At 39.4% G+C, this 17692-nt stretch overlaps 1 protein-coding gene across 1 annotated transcript in view; it reads right to left on the reverse strand.

Moving 5' to 3' along the window:
• Positions 1-1346: 1346 nt before the first annotated feature.
• Positions 1347-17692, reverse strand: part of LOC119526456 (40S ribosomal protein S17-like) — a 159962-nt gene continuing 143616 nt past the window's right edge. Inside the window, exon 3 of the mRNA XM_037825557.1 lies at positions 1347-1751. Within this exon, the coding sequence (XP_037681485.1) occupies positions 1347-1751 (405 nt within the window). The remainder of the gene's footprint in view (positions 1752-17692) is intronic.

A 17692-nucleotide genomic window follows, 5' to 3' on the forward strand; every position in this document is an offset into this window, starting at 1 on the left:
CAAATGGCGAGCTAAAACCGGAACCTGTGATTATGAGTTTCTACAGTTTTCCCTCATATAAGTTAAGAAACAAAATGACAAGGTAAGTAAATAAGAATAAATATGTACCATCAGGTTTGGAAATTTGTTGTAGCCATTTATTCAAATTGGTTGTTTAGAACTATCAGAATGTGAGCAATTTGTTCCTTTTCCTCTTTTTTTTTTCATTCCTTCTATGTACAAAGCTTTAGGTATGTGTGCCAGTTTGAATGTATTGTGTCCCCCAAACGCCATTATCTTTGATGTAGTCTTGTGGGGCAGATGTTTTGGTGCTGATTAGATTTGCTTGGAATGTGCCCCACCCAGCTGTGGGTGATGACTCTGATGAGATATTCCCATGGAGGCATGGCCCCACCCATTCAGGATGGGCCTTGATCAGTGGAGCCATATAAATGAGCTGACTCAAAGAGAAGGAACTCAGTGCAGCTGTGAGTGACATTTTGAAGAGGAGCAAGCTTGCTAGAGAGGAACATCCTGGGAGAAAGCCATTTTGAAACCGGAACTTTGGAGCAGACGCCAGCCACGTGCTTTCCCAGCTAACAGAGGTTTTCCGGATGCTATTGGCCGTCCTCCAGAGAAGGTACCCAATTGCTGATGTGTTATCTTGGACACTTTATGGCCTTAAGACTGTAACTGTGTAACCAAATAAACCCCCTTTTTATAAAAGCCAATCCTTCTCTGGTGTTTTGCATTCCACAGTATTAGCAAACTAGAACAGTGTGTGTCTTCCTAAAGTCCAATCTAGAAGTCACTCTTCTAATCCATGGCACATTTGTAATCTTGGAAATGTAGCATAAAAAAATGAAACCATAGAGATGTTTAATGACCACAACACACACATACATACATGCATAAAGTTAGTTGTTGGTGTTGCCCTCAATAATTCTTGGCTCTTGGAATTCACACTATTTTGTGATCACCTCCCCTAACCTGTGCAACCAATGCAACAATGCAGAAATTACAGTACGTGAGTTCCAAAGACAGGTCATAAAATACATTCCAGCTTTTGCTCTTTTCATGTTTAAACTTGTTACTCTGGGGAGAGCCAGCTGCCATGTTGTCAGGATGCTCAAAGAGCCCATGGAGAGGCCCCCTTAGGGAAGAACTGAGGCATTCTTCCAATGCCATATGAGTGAGCCATTTGGAAGTAGAACGTCGGGTCCCAGGTTATTGAAGCAATAGAAGACTAATACAGTGCTTTAAGAGATGGAGGAACTGTATTTGGCAGACATAAGATTTTCTTTTGATGTTCTCAGGTTTATTGAAAATAAAATAAAATTGAAAATATTACAGCATAGCAGAAAGATTCAAACGGCTCCACGTGGTGTTTTGAAATTCATTCCAACTGTGGGCGGAGTGACCTGCAGCTTGGAGAGGCTGCCAAAATCCAATAGCTTCAGCATTTCCTTAGTGTCAGGATCTACTTCATTGATCTCCTGATCTAGGGCTGAAACCTCAGGAACATAATTATCTCTCCTTTCTCTCTCTTCCTCCTGCAGCTTGATGGAGTTACCTCTCACGGGACCTCTCTGAATCCGCTTCATCAGATGTGTGGCATAGCCTGCTATCTTGTTACGGAGCTTTTTGCTGGGAATAATGTCAATCTCCTTGCACAGGCGCTTGTTCATGTGGAAGTTGTTGCCCAGGAGAGTGTAGTACTTCTCAATGATGGCCCGGGCCACTTTTTTCATGGTGTTGGTGCAAATGTGGCCCTTGGTGGATCACTGGTAAAAGAGCAAGACTTGATTTATAAAGGTGGACTCTGGAGTTGGTCCCAAACAGTTACTCAAATACAATCACATCCTATTTGAGCTAATCTTAAGAATATAGGCTCTTCTATTTCTGTGGTTACCAGGTCCCTATCCCAATAATGGAGTTTCCAGTGGAAGAAATAAGACAAAGATGGAAAATTGTAATTTGGAACAATTACTTTTTCCTAACTAAATATTCCTTACTTTTTTCCTTAATAAAAACAACCAATAAGTTACATGATTTATTATTGGGTTGTTATTGGTATGCTCAGGCATGTCTTGATAAGGGCCTAGGATGGGATAATGGCAGATAGCATAGACAGAGAAGGATAGAGATGGATTATTTTGAATAATTGCTATGAGTTCATGATAAATTGATTTAGTAAATAAAAGAGAAGGAAGAAATGAAGACATTCAAGATTTTTTGCCTATTAGATTGAAAAATAGTGATACATGCTATTAAATGAAATAGATTAGTTGTGAAGATAAGACAGGTTTATAAAGATGAAGAGAGGACAAAGGATTGTGTTTTGAGGTATACTGAGTGAGTTTCAGTTAACAAAAAACACCAGGAGAAAATGCTTTCTTTCTTTTGATATTTACTGTCCCCTTGGAGTACATAATGGTAATATATGTTTTTATTTTTTTCATTGCCAAACCCAGTCACTTGCAAAATAAGTAGAAATAGCCAATATGTTTATTTTACTTATGAAAAAATTGAGCAAGCAAGATTTTTAACAGTTGTTCAATGCCACAGAGTCAGAAGTCATCCAAAATCCAGGTTTCCCCCAAACCAAGCTAGGATTCTTTCCAGAGCATGCTGTGGATACTGGATAGTTTTCTTCTTCAGGTTGACTGTTGGCACAGCCCCCTGATGTCTGGAATTAATCATTGTTTGAAATGGGAATATGTTTGACTAGATGCTGCTGATAAGGTTTTAACAGAGTAGCTGTCCCTTGACGGGGACCTGGTAGGGTTTAGGTTTTAGATTTGAACAATTAGAATTCCACTGCTGTAAGTTCACCAAGAACTTTGGGGAACTCTTTCAATATAGCCAAACTCATAGGAGACTGACCGGTAACTCTGAATGCCAAAATGTTAAATGACAAATGGGCATACGTAATTCCAACAACTGGAGCATGCAATTGTGTTTTCTAGGTTTAGTCTTTGGATATGAGTTAAACAATTAGAAGGTTAGTTGGTGAACATAAAATTGGAAGAGACTCTAACTCAGTAGAACAAATCACATAGGCTGTGGTGGAGTTTGCAAAATATTGCTATAGAAAATCATTTTCCAGAAACTTAAACATTTATATGCCTTAATTATCTATTATTTTCTTTTGGATGGGACTGCTCTAAACAGTGAGTTATATAGTAAATATTTGTTAAGGAACTGCACAAGGCACCATTTTGAGGGTTGAGTACAGCAGTGAATAAGAATCAAGTCTTTACCTGCAGGAACTTACATTTTAGAGGATCAACTAATAGATATCTTATTACTTTCCATATCTCCTTCTTTAGTCATCAGACTCTGCTGTCCTCACATCACCTCCCTCAATGATTTCTAAAATCATAGTTTATCTTCCATTATTTGTATTTTAGAATGCCTTCCTGATAAAAATTTAGGAAGACAAATACAAATAATACTTTGAGCTAGATTACTTCAGGGATGATGACTAGATTGGCTTTTGTTCCTGTATTTTATAATGATAGCTTTTAATTTTCTTTTTGGTATGTAGAATGCTGTTTAGTTTAACAAGAAAGGAGCCTTATTGGAAAACAATGGCTAAACAAACAGCTGAGTTACAAATCCTCTACAGCAGTGAGTATAAACAAAAGTAGATGCTTAACAAATCGGACAATTTTTAGTTTGACAATAAACTTCAAGCAATTTACTTCAAAATTTGAGGCTAGTAGCCTAATTATATGTTGCTTGAGGGGTGAAATATTTCCTTCAGCTGACTTATTGATTTGTTGCCTTTTAAAAGAAAATTGTGCCGATCTAATTACAAAGAAGGGTTCAAAAGCTAATAACTTCAAACCTGAGGTTTTTCATTATGGAACAGAATGATTAATGGTCTAACAGAAACAACCACACATGAACCTTTAGCAACAGACTTGAAAATACCATGTTGCTAATAGGAGAGCTTGAAATACTCCATCAGGTTTTTCTTTCTCTATAAAAGCAATGTTAAAATTTTCTGCTAAATGGTATTGTAATTGAACCTGTGGTGATGTGATCATTTCTAACCAGGTCTCAAAACTTTGGATGCTAACAGTCTTTTGGATTATTATTATTATTAAAATAAAGTCCCCATTATGCTAAATATATTTATCAATAAAGTACAATAACACCCCCTTCAAAAAAACAAAACCTATTTTCTTAAAATCATGAAGGTGGATCTAATTAATGGATGGACATCAGGAATCCTGAGAAGTCAAATTAAGTCACCAGGTATCCACATAAAATTTCTCCTCCTACCCACTCCAACACAGGATTTGTAAAAAAAAAAGACATACAGTGAGGACCTTACAAGTTGGTATTAAGAATTATGACTCGTAGGTAAAACTCTTGAGATGGGGAAGGCTATAAAGCAAGGTTGCCATTTTGGGACATGAAACCAGAGCAAGTGGGTGAAGCATATTAGTGTTATCATTCTTTATAATATTTCCTGACCCAGTTGCAGCCTAAAAATGGATGTCATTCTCAGAATCAGGCTTATTTGCTCTGGGGCAGAAAGAGTTATGAGTGTAGGTTGAGCTGGGGCAGCTCCCAGGAGGTACTGGAGTCCAAGTTGGGAGACATTATCAGTAGCACCAGAGATTCCATTAACAGGATTAAGAGCTGAGATGGCATCATCAGTCCTTGGTTACTGTGGGTGTAGTTGGCAGCAGAGGACCAGGAGCTTGGGAAGGCTGTAGAGAGCAGCCTGATCAGCCACTTAGATAATATTTCTATTATCTTGTTCTTACTAAAGTGAAATAAAAATCACCTGCAATTCCACCACCCTTTCCCTGAGAGACAACTAATCCGTGAATGTACATATTTTTAAAATGTTTTTCTTGCTCACTCATTGGTTTTATTTCCTTCCACCAACCTGTGAGATTTTTCTTAATTAAAGCTACATCATGAACTTTGTCCAGATCATTAGTCTTCCATAATACAATTTTTAGTGGCTGATTAACATTGAGTTGTAAGACTTCACCGCCTTTGGTAATTAAGCTCATTACCAAAAATATTTTTATTGCAACCCAGATCCTTGTTTTGTTTTGTTTTCTTGCAAGTGAAAATTATACCTCAAACCTCCTCAACTACTGAGCTCAACTGCCTTGACTTTCCCTGGGAGTTTGTTAGAAATGCAGACTCTTAGGCCCCACCTCAGCCTTTCCTGAACTAGAATCTGCATTTGTGATACTCAAGCAATTCACACGCAGGTTAAAGTTTGAGAAATACTGTGTTAGTTGATTGTCACTAATTCTGCTTTGACTACTCCTACACCAGTGGTACCCAAACTTGTCTTCACATTGGAATCACCCAGGGGAGTTTCAAAAAATGCTAATGCTGTGTGTCACCCCTAAAGAATGTGATTTAATTAATCTGGCATGTGGCTTGGGCTTTGGAATTTTTTAAAGATCCCCAGGAGATTCTAACGCACAGCTAAGTTTGGGAACTGCTGTTCTATACCTCCTATACTAGTTACGTCCTTGCTTGGGAAGTTTTCCCAGGGATCTGTCCTATCCAATTTGGGTTGTAGTTTACCTACTTAAATATTTTTCTTCAATACTATTCCATATACCTCCTATTTTCAGAAATCCCTATAAAATTCTTTACCATTAATGATATATTTTCTTTTTATTCCCTAATACTGTTATATATTTAAATTTTGTGCTTTAACACTGTCCAATATAAAATATGATCCAGGTGGGGTGTTTGCACATTGGTTCTAGATTGATATATCTTTTTCTTGATTTTTCTCTTTTCCTGTCCTTTCTCCTTCTTGTCATGCCAGATTCCTCAAAATCCACCATGGAAGCACCATTTTTAACCTCTTCTTCTCGCTTCTTGGTCTGTGTTTTTGGAGACTTGTTTCTATTTTGCCTCCAAGTGCTACAGCGACAGCAGGGTTTCTACACAGTACCACTGTTGACATTGAGGACAGGGGACTTCCTTGTTGGGGGCTCTCTGGTGCATAGTCACGTGTTTAGCAGCATCCTCATCTTTACTACTGGATGACAGTAGTGCCTCTAGGTTGTGAGAAACAAAAGGGTTTCCAGGAATTGCTAAATGCACCTTAGGGGGCAAAATTTCCTTGGGTTGAGGATCACTGAACTATAGGTTTGTCAGGTGTTCTCAATGGCTAATAAACACTGCAGCAAATACATTTTTAAAGTATTATTTCAGAAGTGAGACAGTCTACTATTATCATAAGTGTATTTTTTTTTCATTAGTTTTATTATGTATTCTGAGGTTTTGGGAGTATCATGGATTTATGGATTTTTTTTTCTTTATTATTAAGATAATTCACCACATATGGGATGAAATTTGATTTGATTGTTGCATTTGTGAGACTTCATATAAAGAAATTCCCAGATCTAAAAGTAGACAAGAGAGGTCATAGACTAGGGGTCCCAACATTAGAATAAGGAAAAACAATCACCACAGTACAGTCACTGTTAGGACTAAATTCTGGCATAATTTGCCTTGGAATTTGGAAGACAGGAGAAAATTTACCTGATCCTTCATTTCTATTCCAAAGGTTGAGTATGTGAGTATTCCATCTTAATTATAGTTCTTTTGAAGTGAAGAAAGTATACATTAAAATACCTCTGCATGAGTAGAATTACATTTATATGTCTTTCATTTTATGTTGAGAAAACTAGCTCAGCCAACGCTTAAATGCTCATATCGCTAGTGAACAAAAGGCCTTATATGACATGTTATGAAAGCAGCCAATAGAACTGTAAACAGAACTATACATCTGGAGCTTCCTAAGTAGCCTTCCTTACTGACAGAATTAGCTGGAGGTAAGACAGATCTTAAGTCCACCAGCCACAGGCACATACAGTAGTATTATGGAATGAAAACTCAGTGTTTCCAAAGGGAAATTTCATTTTAGGTACAAAGTTATATTTCCTTTTAAGCTACATTTGTAATGATTTATTTCCACTTGTGAGCTAAAACTTTAGTTAAAATGCTGCTGAATCCATCCATAACTGTAATAGTTTTCCATTCAGTTCAAGAAGGTTGCAGATAGATAGGGAGAGATTGACGCAGAGATTCACAACTGGAAATGGAAATAATGCCCAGATGAAGGAGGTGTTTGTCAAGTATAGGCTGGAGTAGTGCTTATTTTCTGTTATTCTTTGCACTCCTAAAGCCAACATTTGATCAACAGCTTTTTTTTCCCTTCTTGAGTATTGCTGGGGAGAGGAACCTTATTTCCATAGCTGCTGCCAGTCTCACTTCCCCAGGACAGCAGGTTCAGTGCCTTGTATCGAACTTCTCTGGGTTTTGCTGGCCTTTAGCAGGGATGATGCTCAGTGCATTACCAGGGGTATAGCTGAGTTGAGGGCTTTGCTCTCAACTCGATGGAGAGACTTAAACTTTCTGTAGCCAAATACAAATAGAGCACATCAAAAACAAAAAATTTGCATTAGCAATTATTCTATTTCATTTTTATTGTTTTGAATTTGAAGAGCCATAGATCCTTTCTTTAATTTCACTTCAACTTATCCTCTTCAGCTTTTCTCTCCCATTCACTAAAATGTTTTGAAGACTGTAGCAGCAAATGGCCTTGGCCCAAACACTCGGCTTGAGCTTTTGTATATGATGAAAATGTCTTCTCCGGACTGTGTTTTCTCAACAACCTGAAAACTTCAGTTACTCCACCTTTCTTTTGGCCTGAAATAGCCGGTCAATTGAATCAAAATATACTTGGATTCTAAAGTCTCTAGAAAATGCCTCAGTCATTCCCTTTTTTTTAAAAAAAAAAAAATGTTTTACACAGTGCCATGTGCTTTTAAAATAAATATTTTGGAATAAACAGATTCCTATTAAAGAGAAGAAAAAATAATTGTGGTAATAATAATGAGAATAAAAACCAATCTAACATCTCCCATTTGTCAGATGTTTCCCATGTACTGTAAAAAGTGCTTTTCTATACATTGCCACATTTTAATCCTTTCAATGACCCTGATATTATAAAGCCACAGTAGAGCCAGCCTCTGTCTACTACCTTCCCCAAATTCGACCCTGGAAGCCATTACGAGTAATGCATCTTTTCATTTTAGAAATTCTTAAAAGGGCAGGGAATGAGCTCTGTGTTTACATTGCCAGCAAATGTCATGCAAACCCTCCCTAGATGTCTCTCCTTTTCTCTAAACTTCCCCCCACAGCAGGCACTGGCACCCACTTCCCTCCACCCACTCGCCCCTCTGCTCTCCCACAGTCCCCACGGCTGTACCATTCTCCCTGTTTATTTCCTCCTTTCTTGGTGCCGTTTTCATTCTTTCTTTACCCACCTGCAACCCCAAGGAAGTATAGCTTGCCTTATTTAACACCTTCCTTCAACCAAGAATTCTGGTGAAAAAATTCTGTACTTTGGTACATATATGTGGAAATGGAAGCAAAGAAAGCTGAAGCAATTTGCCCAAGATCCCGCAGAAGATAAATGGATTTGAACCAGTCTCTATGAATCTAACAATTGTGTTTTTTTCCTTCTGATCAGTTTTTTTTGCAATTCTATCTTCTGTATACGTTAAGGCTTAACATCATATTCTATAAATTTCCAGTCGACATTATTTGTGCAGAGTGATTACTTGGAATCTGAGCTGACAAGTCTAATTGTGCCCAGAGGAGTTTCAAATGGGTTGAAAAACTTGTTAACTAGATTGCTTATTTAAAAAGGAAACAAAATCCCTTAGGTTATAAAGCTGGAATCAGCATAATTAAGTGGGCGTCCCAAGGTACAGCTTTTAAAAAGACTCTAAACTAGATTTCTTCTTTACCACCAATCCCCCCCAACACACACACACCACCATTATCACTCTGATTGATCTTCCTTTAGAGAAAACAATAGTCACCCAATATCTCGATATTTACAGATGTCACTGGTCCCAGCCGTAGCTTTTGTTTTTCCTCTTCTGAGTGAGCGACCATGAATGGATGAGATCTTAAAGCTTTGTTTGTTTTTCAATATGATGGAACGTCTGCTTGGAAGACTCTTGCAGCTCTACCACACAGACATTCACATGGTCTGATGGGGATTTTATGCCCTCTCTTGTTTGCTTCACTTGTTCCTTCTAGAAACACAGGCCAGATTCCACATCTCACCCACTAGTCAATGATTGTTCACACTGGCTGCACATTAGTACCACCCAGAAAACTTTTATGAAATACTGATGCCTAGTCCCCATTGCTGACAAACTGAATCAGAATCTCTTGGAGGGTGGGGAGAGAAGGGCAGGAGTCTATCGTGCAACCCTTGAGTCAGATGATCATTATATTAAACTAAGTTCCTAAGTTCCAGTTATGATATGATTATAGCACAGGTAGTTCAGAAAACTGCTATAGAGATTGAACTTCTCAGTTGCAGCAAGGAATTTAGAAATTTCTGTGATGTTCTTGCTTAAAAAGGAGAGTATCTTAAAATTTCCCACAATAATATTGTGAGACAAACCACCCCAAAACTCAATGTCTTATATCAGAAAGCATCTATTTCTTGCTCGTGGGTCTGTGTTGCTTGTGGTTCTGTGTTGACTGTGGTTTGTTGGTCTAAGCTGGATTTTGTTGGGTGATTTTGCACCAGGTTTCAGGTAGGCTGCATCTTGCTCCAGATGGAGGGGTAGGTGGTGGGATGTTGGTTCAGATCTGCTCCGTATCATTCTCCTTGGAACACTGATACTCAGAGCATGCACTTCTCATTGCTGACCACCAGCATGCAAAAGCCAGGGCCAATTATGCTTAAAAACCTCTGCTTGTGTCATGTCCACTAACATTCCTTTGGCAAAGAAATTCACACATCCCAGCCCAACATTAGTGGGTGGGAAATATAATCTTCCCATAGTGAACAGGGAAGGGGAAAATTATTTGCTGAATAAACATCCACACTCTCATAAGGAGAAATGCAAATTTGCTGACAATGTCTCCGAGTACAACTGACTAAAAAAGGACTGGCTTTCCAAATTGTCTGTAAATCTAAGCATATTCCAAAATAAAAAAGTTTTTAAAAAAGTAATAATTGAAAGACTTGACTGTCATGGAAGAAAGGGAGATAGTTCCAGTCCCTGGAAGTGTTGAAGCAGAATATTGAACCTCCCCTGGTGGGAAATGTGGTTCAAGGACACAAACATTAGCTAATTATTGGGTATATTTGTATATCTGTTAGTTTTGGAGTTAAATTCAAAGAGGAGGAAAGCATGAATAGGGCATAGAAGATATAAGATTCAAAATTTTCATGATAAGCTACAAATACCACAATAAAATTTCAAGAGGATAAACATAATTTTCTACATTTGGGTTTCAAATATCAATTCTTTTGGGTATACTAAATAAAAATTTATTCTACTTAAGTAACTGGTACATGGCCTATATTTTATTGAATTAGGGCTCAACTATGGTGTTATTAGAAAGTCTAAATATTGGGCATTCCATGGCAAGAGTTGTCTGCAGCCCAGTTTGGGAACTGCTATCCTATACCTTCTATTCTAGAAGACTCTAAGTGGCCATAGGTTGTCTGCCAGCTGGGATTACGACCATTATTAACAACAAGAGCAGCAGCAAACTAATATCTGTGGAGTGCTACTGAGTGCCAAGTAGAGCTAAGTGCTTTACATGGATTATTTTACCCTCAAACAACCCCGTAAGGTAGGGACCAATGATATCACCATTTTAAAGATCTGGAAACTGAGGCTTAATGATTTAAATTAAACTTCCCAAAGTCCCATAACTCATAACTGGTGTTACTGAGAGTTCAACCCAGGGTGTCTGGATCCTATAAGCCTCAAGTATAATCGTTACACTCCATTGCCTGTCCGTATGAACTGACATGCCATTTCAAATCCTAGCGCTTACCCCAGGACTGTTCCAGTGTGAGACAAAGTACTGCCCACGAGTATTTGCTATTGTGACTCATTTTTTAGGGTCATCTTGAGGTGCTGCTCCATCTACTTTGGATAGATCCTCTCTCTGGGTGTGCCTCATAAGTCTTTGGAAACCAAAATGTGTTCCCAAAGCTGCCATAAGTCAGGACTCCTTCCCCACTATTAAGTGGCGATCCTCATAACCACATCACACCCTACCCTACCCCCTGCCCCAATCTGTTTGAAATACATTCTCTGTTGTTGTGACTGCCTCCCACTTTGCTATTGATTATTTCCAACTTGCCAGAGGGAGCAGACAGTCAAATGAAAGGCTGGGATTTCCCAGTCAATAGTCATTAGAGCTGCATTTATTATGGAAGGAGTGACTTCCAGGGCTTGGGTGACACCGTTAACAATAAAAAGAAAAATGCAAGAGCTCATTTTGGTAATATAAATGTCATTCTTTTAAGGAGGCAGCTCCTGAATTTAGCCAAGGAAATGCATATGCAAATGTGTTTTGTTTATGGCCAGCCGTCATTACCTCACAAACAAGCAGATCCCAGGAGATACCTGTCTGAGACTGCTGTTAGGAGGGGTGTGGAGTTGGACAGACTCTGGATGGGTGGAAATACTAACAGCATTTGCTGTATGTGTGCATTTATTTGCTTGCTTGCTTTTTGAACTGAAGGAAGAATTTTAAGTCACCAGTTTGATTTTCCAAACTTGAATGTAAACGAGGATCAGAGGAAATAAATCCTGATAATAAAGCTGAAAAAGAAGTACAGTCCATCCTTCTGATGAAAGTGAATGGACAGGGGGCAAAATGGTTGTACAGAAAGCCAGAGAAAAGGGAATTTGTCAGAATCGAAGTAGGAATCAACACAGAGCACTTGGTAATTTGTTGCGAAAAGCAAGATGTCCTTAAGCAAGTATAGTCCTGTTGAAGTATTGAAATGATAAGAAAAAGAGAACAGACACATTTTCATAGAACCAAATGAACATGTTCACTGTGATTCATGAGGAGATTGTATCTCACAAGTTTACTCTTTTTTGATTTCCTATTTTCAGCATGTGCTCAATTTTTCCAGAGTTACCTTTAGGGCTCCATCGAGTAGGGAGCCGGCTATTCTAAGTGTGTTTAGTTGATGAGGTTCCTGAGATAAAATAGAAAAAAATGCATTTACAGAGAGAGCAAGAAGGCCCTTGGTTTACCAAAAGGTAATCTTTTAGGTCTTGCTGAATTAGCCTTCCACTTCTGGTCTTCCTTGTCAACTTGCTGGGTTTCATGTCCTCTGTTTTTGACACCATTTCTTATTTAATCTAATTTGCCTTTCACCCTCAGAGAGGTCTTTGGGATGTGTGACCTCCGGAAATGCATCCAAAACTGAAATTATCCAGATGATCTCCTCATTCTCAAGACCAGATCCTTCAAGCCAATCTTGGTGAAACAATTTGCCCCTCACTATTGTCCCACTAACACTGTTATCCTTGAGCACAGACCACACCCTGGAAGTAGGATTGCCTTCTACATTAATCAGACCAACTCTAGAAATAGCAGTAGAGGGAAAATCCAGGAGCAAACATGTATCTTGAAGGTGAGGGTGCTGCCAATTAGTGGCCAAAGATCTGAGCCTGCCAACTATAAACTGGATTTCATTAGTTCCTTTAACCACTGATATATCATCTACAGATGGCAAGAAATTATGTCTGTACTTAAGTCGTCAATTAGAGTGGAGCAAAATATAGTGAGATCACTTAAATCCACATAAAGGCTGGAGAGCCATTTGGAGAGGTGGTGGTTATTGAGAGAATTTGGGCATCAGATGGGGACTGGGTTACTTGGCCTTTGATTTCCCCCTTGACCCTGAGATTGTATGACATTTCTATGCATGTCAGCTTGACTTTCAACTGCCTGCCCCTGCAGCTCTTTGCCTGGGGACTCTTCTTGCTAGCCGGAACCCTCTTGGCCTGATCTCAGTAAAGATTTGGGGAATTAAATAATGACTAATTGGAGCTGGTGAATAAAAAACCCAGCTCCCTTTCCTTGGGTGGGATAAGTCTGAGGCATATGTTTTACGAGTTCTCCAGCAAGATTAAGCTCCAGTTGCTCACAGTGGTAATTTGCTTGATGATGACCTTTAATGAGAGTCTCTCTTCCCTGTCTTACTTCCCTCTTCTCCTAATGGTATTTCTCAGGACCACTTCCCAAATAAACTGTTTGCCTCCAAAAGTCAACCAGTGTGAGACTCTGTCACATACAGAATTTCCTAGGTGGGGCCGTTTGTAGCATATTGAGTCCCTTCAGTGGTGAGCTGTTCATGCGAATGTTTAAAGCTTCACTTTGCAGCATGTATTGATTTCTGTAAACACCACCACCATGGCCAATTTCAAGCTACAAAAGTGACATCACAGAACTTGGAGTTGGCTCCAGCTCTTCATTGAGTACTCTGCACCAAAACTGATTCTATTGTTCAGAGAAGTGTGTTCATTTTCCAAATTGTTTGTGGTTTCTTGGTGGCCCAGGATGGCAGATCATGAGGGAGGATAAGCCTCCACCCGCTCATACTGATCCACTGAGTTCACACGGCCCTTGTCTTCTCACCTCCACCACGGCCATCAGAGCAAAATGAATGGTATTGCCTTTCTAATTTCCACACTCACCCTTGGGACTTATCTCTGGTGACCTTCTCCTTGATATGCATTTAAAAACATGCGAGTGAGTATGCATATGAGATCCTTGGTGCGTTTTCCCTCTCTGCCTCTACCAGGTCCATTTCTGCTTTCCTGGTTCTTGGGACATGGTCAGATAAATCTTAATATAATTTGCTGAGTGTATTGTGCTGCCCTCTCCTTTATCCTCTTCATGCTTCCCACTTGGTCTCCTCTGCTGCCTCCTCCTTTTCTGCACGATAGAAGGAGCTCATGCTTCCCGAGGGCTTACGATGAACCAAGCACTATTTTGAGACCTGAAAACTGAATGTTGTGTACTATTATTAATATCCCTGATTTACAGATGAGGAAACCGAGATGCAGAGTGGCTAAGTACCTGTTTCTAGGTCACACAGCCAGTTAAGCATCAGAGCTGGGATTTGAATCCAGACAGGCTAACTCCAGAGTTCCCACTGGAAGTGCGGAATAGTGGGAAGTTTTCTCAACAACCTTTGAGCTTTCTGGACAAGAGAGTATAGAAATCTGACAAACTGTAAGGAAGGCATTGCCCTAACAGATGAAGAAAAATATAAGGCAAAGAAAAATATAAGAACCTGGGTTGTCACAGGTAAGTGGCGAAAGTTGTCCCGTGTCCAGCCATATTCCCATGTGGGTCCCTGTTGTGGGACCTTCAGACCTCCAAATCTTTCCACGTCCCACTCCAGGGATGAAGAACAAGGCCCAGGAGGAAACAGATCAGATTCAGAGAGAAATTTGGCTCTTCTGCAAGGAAGACCAGGGGTCAAATGGCTCATACAGTTAGAATCCCTTGGAAACAGAAAAGTTTGCTCCTACTCACTTCATTTTACCACCTAAATTCTTATCTGGATATAGGCTCGAGTCTGCCTGATTCACTTTTATTATTAAACAGGAAAGTGGGCTGGCATTCAAGGCTTAGGATTGTAATGGTTAGATACCGTCCCAAATTTAAATACCCATGTAACTGGCCAATTTGTCCTAGCCATCAAACATACATTAGCATGAGGGATAACATTAATCATTGTGGCAATAGAAAATATCTTGGTTTGCAAGCTCAACCAATTTCAGAGTTTTATAGGGAGCAATTTCTAAGTTCACTGGACAGTCCAGGTCAGATTGCAGACTTAGGAACTAACCTATTACTGATGGACTCTAACTAAAAACCCACTTATTTATACAGTTATAGATATATCAGTTGAAATCTCTCTTATATGGAACTCAGCTTCCTAGCAATGGAACTTATGTGAAGCTTTGCTAGGAATGATGAGATGAAACTGGTGTATTTGTTTGAATTAGGATCAACTGCATGTAAGAGAAAACACAACATAATCATGGCTTAAACACAAGAGGCTTTATGTTTATTTAATGTAAAATAAATCTGGATATAAGCAGTTTCAGGTTGGTATTAGAGGTCCATGGTCATAAACAGCACAGGATCCTTCTAACTTGCTGTTCTCCGATCCTCAGCACATGGTCATCTCAAAATCCGAAATGACTGTTGGTGCTCCAGCCATCATATCCAAATGCTAGGAAGTCCTAAGTAGCTGAGATGGGGCAAAAGGGCACATACTAGCTGCCTGTTCTTCTCTGAGGACCCTTCTGGAAAGACTTATTCAACATTTCCACTTCTACCTCCTCGGCCAGAACATAGTCACATGGCCTCTCACATGGCCCCACCTAGCTAGCTATAAGGCAGGCTGGGAAGTATAGTCTTGAACCCTCTTGGCATATGCATATGATTAAGGTACTGATTTTCAAGTTGCTAGGATGAAACTAAATGCAGGTTCTTTCCCTTCTAAATGAGCTAATACAGGCTCACAAGATGCAAGTAAAAAACAAATGCAAATATTGATGCCACTTCCCAAGGCCCAAAGAAGAAGAAAAGGGAGGATTTCTAGGACAGCGTGGTGCACGAAGACTGATGGACTAAATTACAAAGAAGGGGAATGGGCCTTATTCCCACATCCTGCAGCTTCCCTGGGAAACTGGTTCTTCCTCGATCTGTCAGAGGTCAAACTGTGAATGTCAGTGGGGACAATGGTAAGGACAGGGACAGGCTGGGTGCCCTTATACCCAGGCTGCCCCGGAGAAAAAGGCCATAGAGCTCTCACTTCATGGCACACTAGCATGTGCATCCAGAACTAACTAGCAAGTAATCAACCATTTTCAAAGCTACTGATAAAAAGCTGACCCATCCTTCCACTTCACTGACATCGTTTGTGCCTGAATTCTAATTGCACCACAAGACCAAGTTGCACCAGCCAATGTTTCATATTTAAGGCCCACAGGTTTTAATAAATTTGGGACACATTCTGATCACCAAAGGAGAAAGTTTCAATAAAAAACTGGCACTTGTTTGGAGGGGACAGAGGCTCCTGAGCCATGACACACAGTTGCCTTGTTACAGAATCTAGAGCAGATTAAAAGTAGATAATCAAGAGAGGGGATGCTAAAGTTAAGCACATCCAAAAAAAGAAAGTGACCACTGAGAGCTTGATACCAAAGGATGAATGAAAAGACCTATAAAGATGGTAAATGGCTATGTTTGAAAATTTTCTAAATAAATTATTGGAAAAGATGAGCAGATTAAATGAAATTAAAACATGGTTTGGGCTCATTTAGTGTTGGGCAAATTATCAGTAGACTCTGAATCATCATCATAAAAGATAAAATTGATTTTTAGAAAAATCACTTCTATTTATCAGTGAAAGGTTAAATTACATTGAAAACATACTGTTTAAGAAGGCAGAGAAGTATTTTCAAAAATTAGAAACATTTCCTCCCAAATTGTTAAAAACATTTTAAATTATTGTTTAAAGGCATGATAAATTTAACCATGACTCATTCACTGAGAGTACTCATCTGCTAAAATTTTACTGCAACATTACAGTTATTTTTGAGGAGCTTAAAAAATTTAGCAATGCTGTTAAATCACACTACACATTACACGCTTTTGGAAACTTCTGATGGATTATGCCATTAGATAGCACTATATTGCTTTTGTTGATGGAAACTATTGGCCAAATTGTTTAAGCAAATTCATTACGATCATAAAGCCCCATGATGATAACCAGAAATCACATCTCTTGAATAACACTTGGGTATGACTTGCATTTCCTGACTGACTTGCTTCTGAATAGGTATTTCTACCTGTATCAATTTTAGAGACAAAAACTTTTGCATGTTAGAAATGAAAGTCATTATCTTTCTGCCAAGCCGGAAAGTTGAGGATTACAAACACTCATCTCCCCTCTTGCACCAACATGAGCCAGGCACGGTAGTAGCAGTATATCACCTGAGTTGCTTCTGAACCATTCCCTCCAGTATTTCCTTCAGTTCTTCACCTTTTCTTACCTTGACTGAGGCTCTAACCTCCTCGCTGTTCTTTAGGCCCTCCTCTCTCCCTATTCAATCGCATTCATGTTGCCTCTCGGCATTGTTTTTTTCTAAGTCTCAAATCTAATCATTTTACTCCCTTGCTGATAAAACTTTGTTCCAGTTTGCTAACGCTGCAGGAATGCAATGTACCAGAAATGGGTTGGCTTTTACAAATGGGGGTTTATTAATTCACAATTTACAGCTCTAAGGCAATGCACATGTCCAAATTAAGGCAGATACCTTCTCTGAGGAAAAGGTTGATGGTGTGCAGAACACCTCAGTCATCTGGGAAGGCACGTGGCTAGCATCTGCTGGTCCTCTGCTCCCAGGTTGCATTGCTTTCCGCTTCTGATTCCAGCGGCTTTCTCCTTAAGCATCTGTGAGTTCTTATGTATCTTCTCTGGGGCAAATTCTGGGCTTCATCTGTTAGCTTAGCATCTCCAAATGTCTTGGTCTGTGTTGGCTCTGAGCTCTCTTCAAAACGTCTCTGCCTTTTATCCTCTCATAGAGGATGCCAGTAAACTAATTAAGGACCACCTTGAATGGGCAGGGTTACATCTCATGGAAACAATCCAATCAAAAGGTCCCAACACAATTGGGTGGGTCACATCTCCACCCACAATTAGTCTGCACCCACAAGATTGGATTAAAAGAACATGGCTTTGGGATACATAATAGATTCAAACCAGCACAACCTCCAAGGCACCTTATTGTCCACAAGAACCAAAACTTTTAATATGATCTAAGAAGCCATT

This window comes from Choloepus didactylus, chromosome 1 (genome assembly GCF_015220235.1).
Source record: "Choloepus didactylus isolate mChoDid1 chromosome 1, mChoDid1.pri, whole genome shotgun sequence".
Lineage (NCBI taxonomy): Eukaryota > Metazoa > Chordata > Mammalia > Pilosa > Megalonychidae > Choloepus > Choloepus didactylus.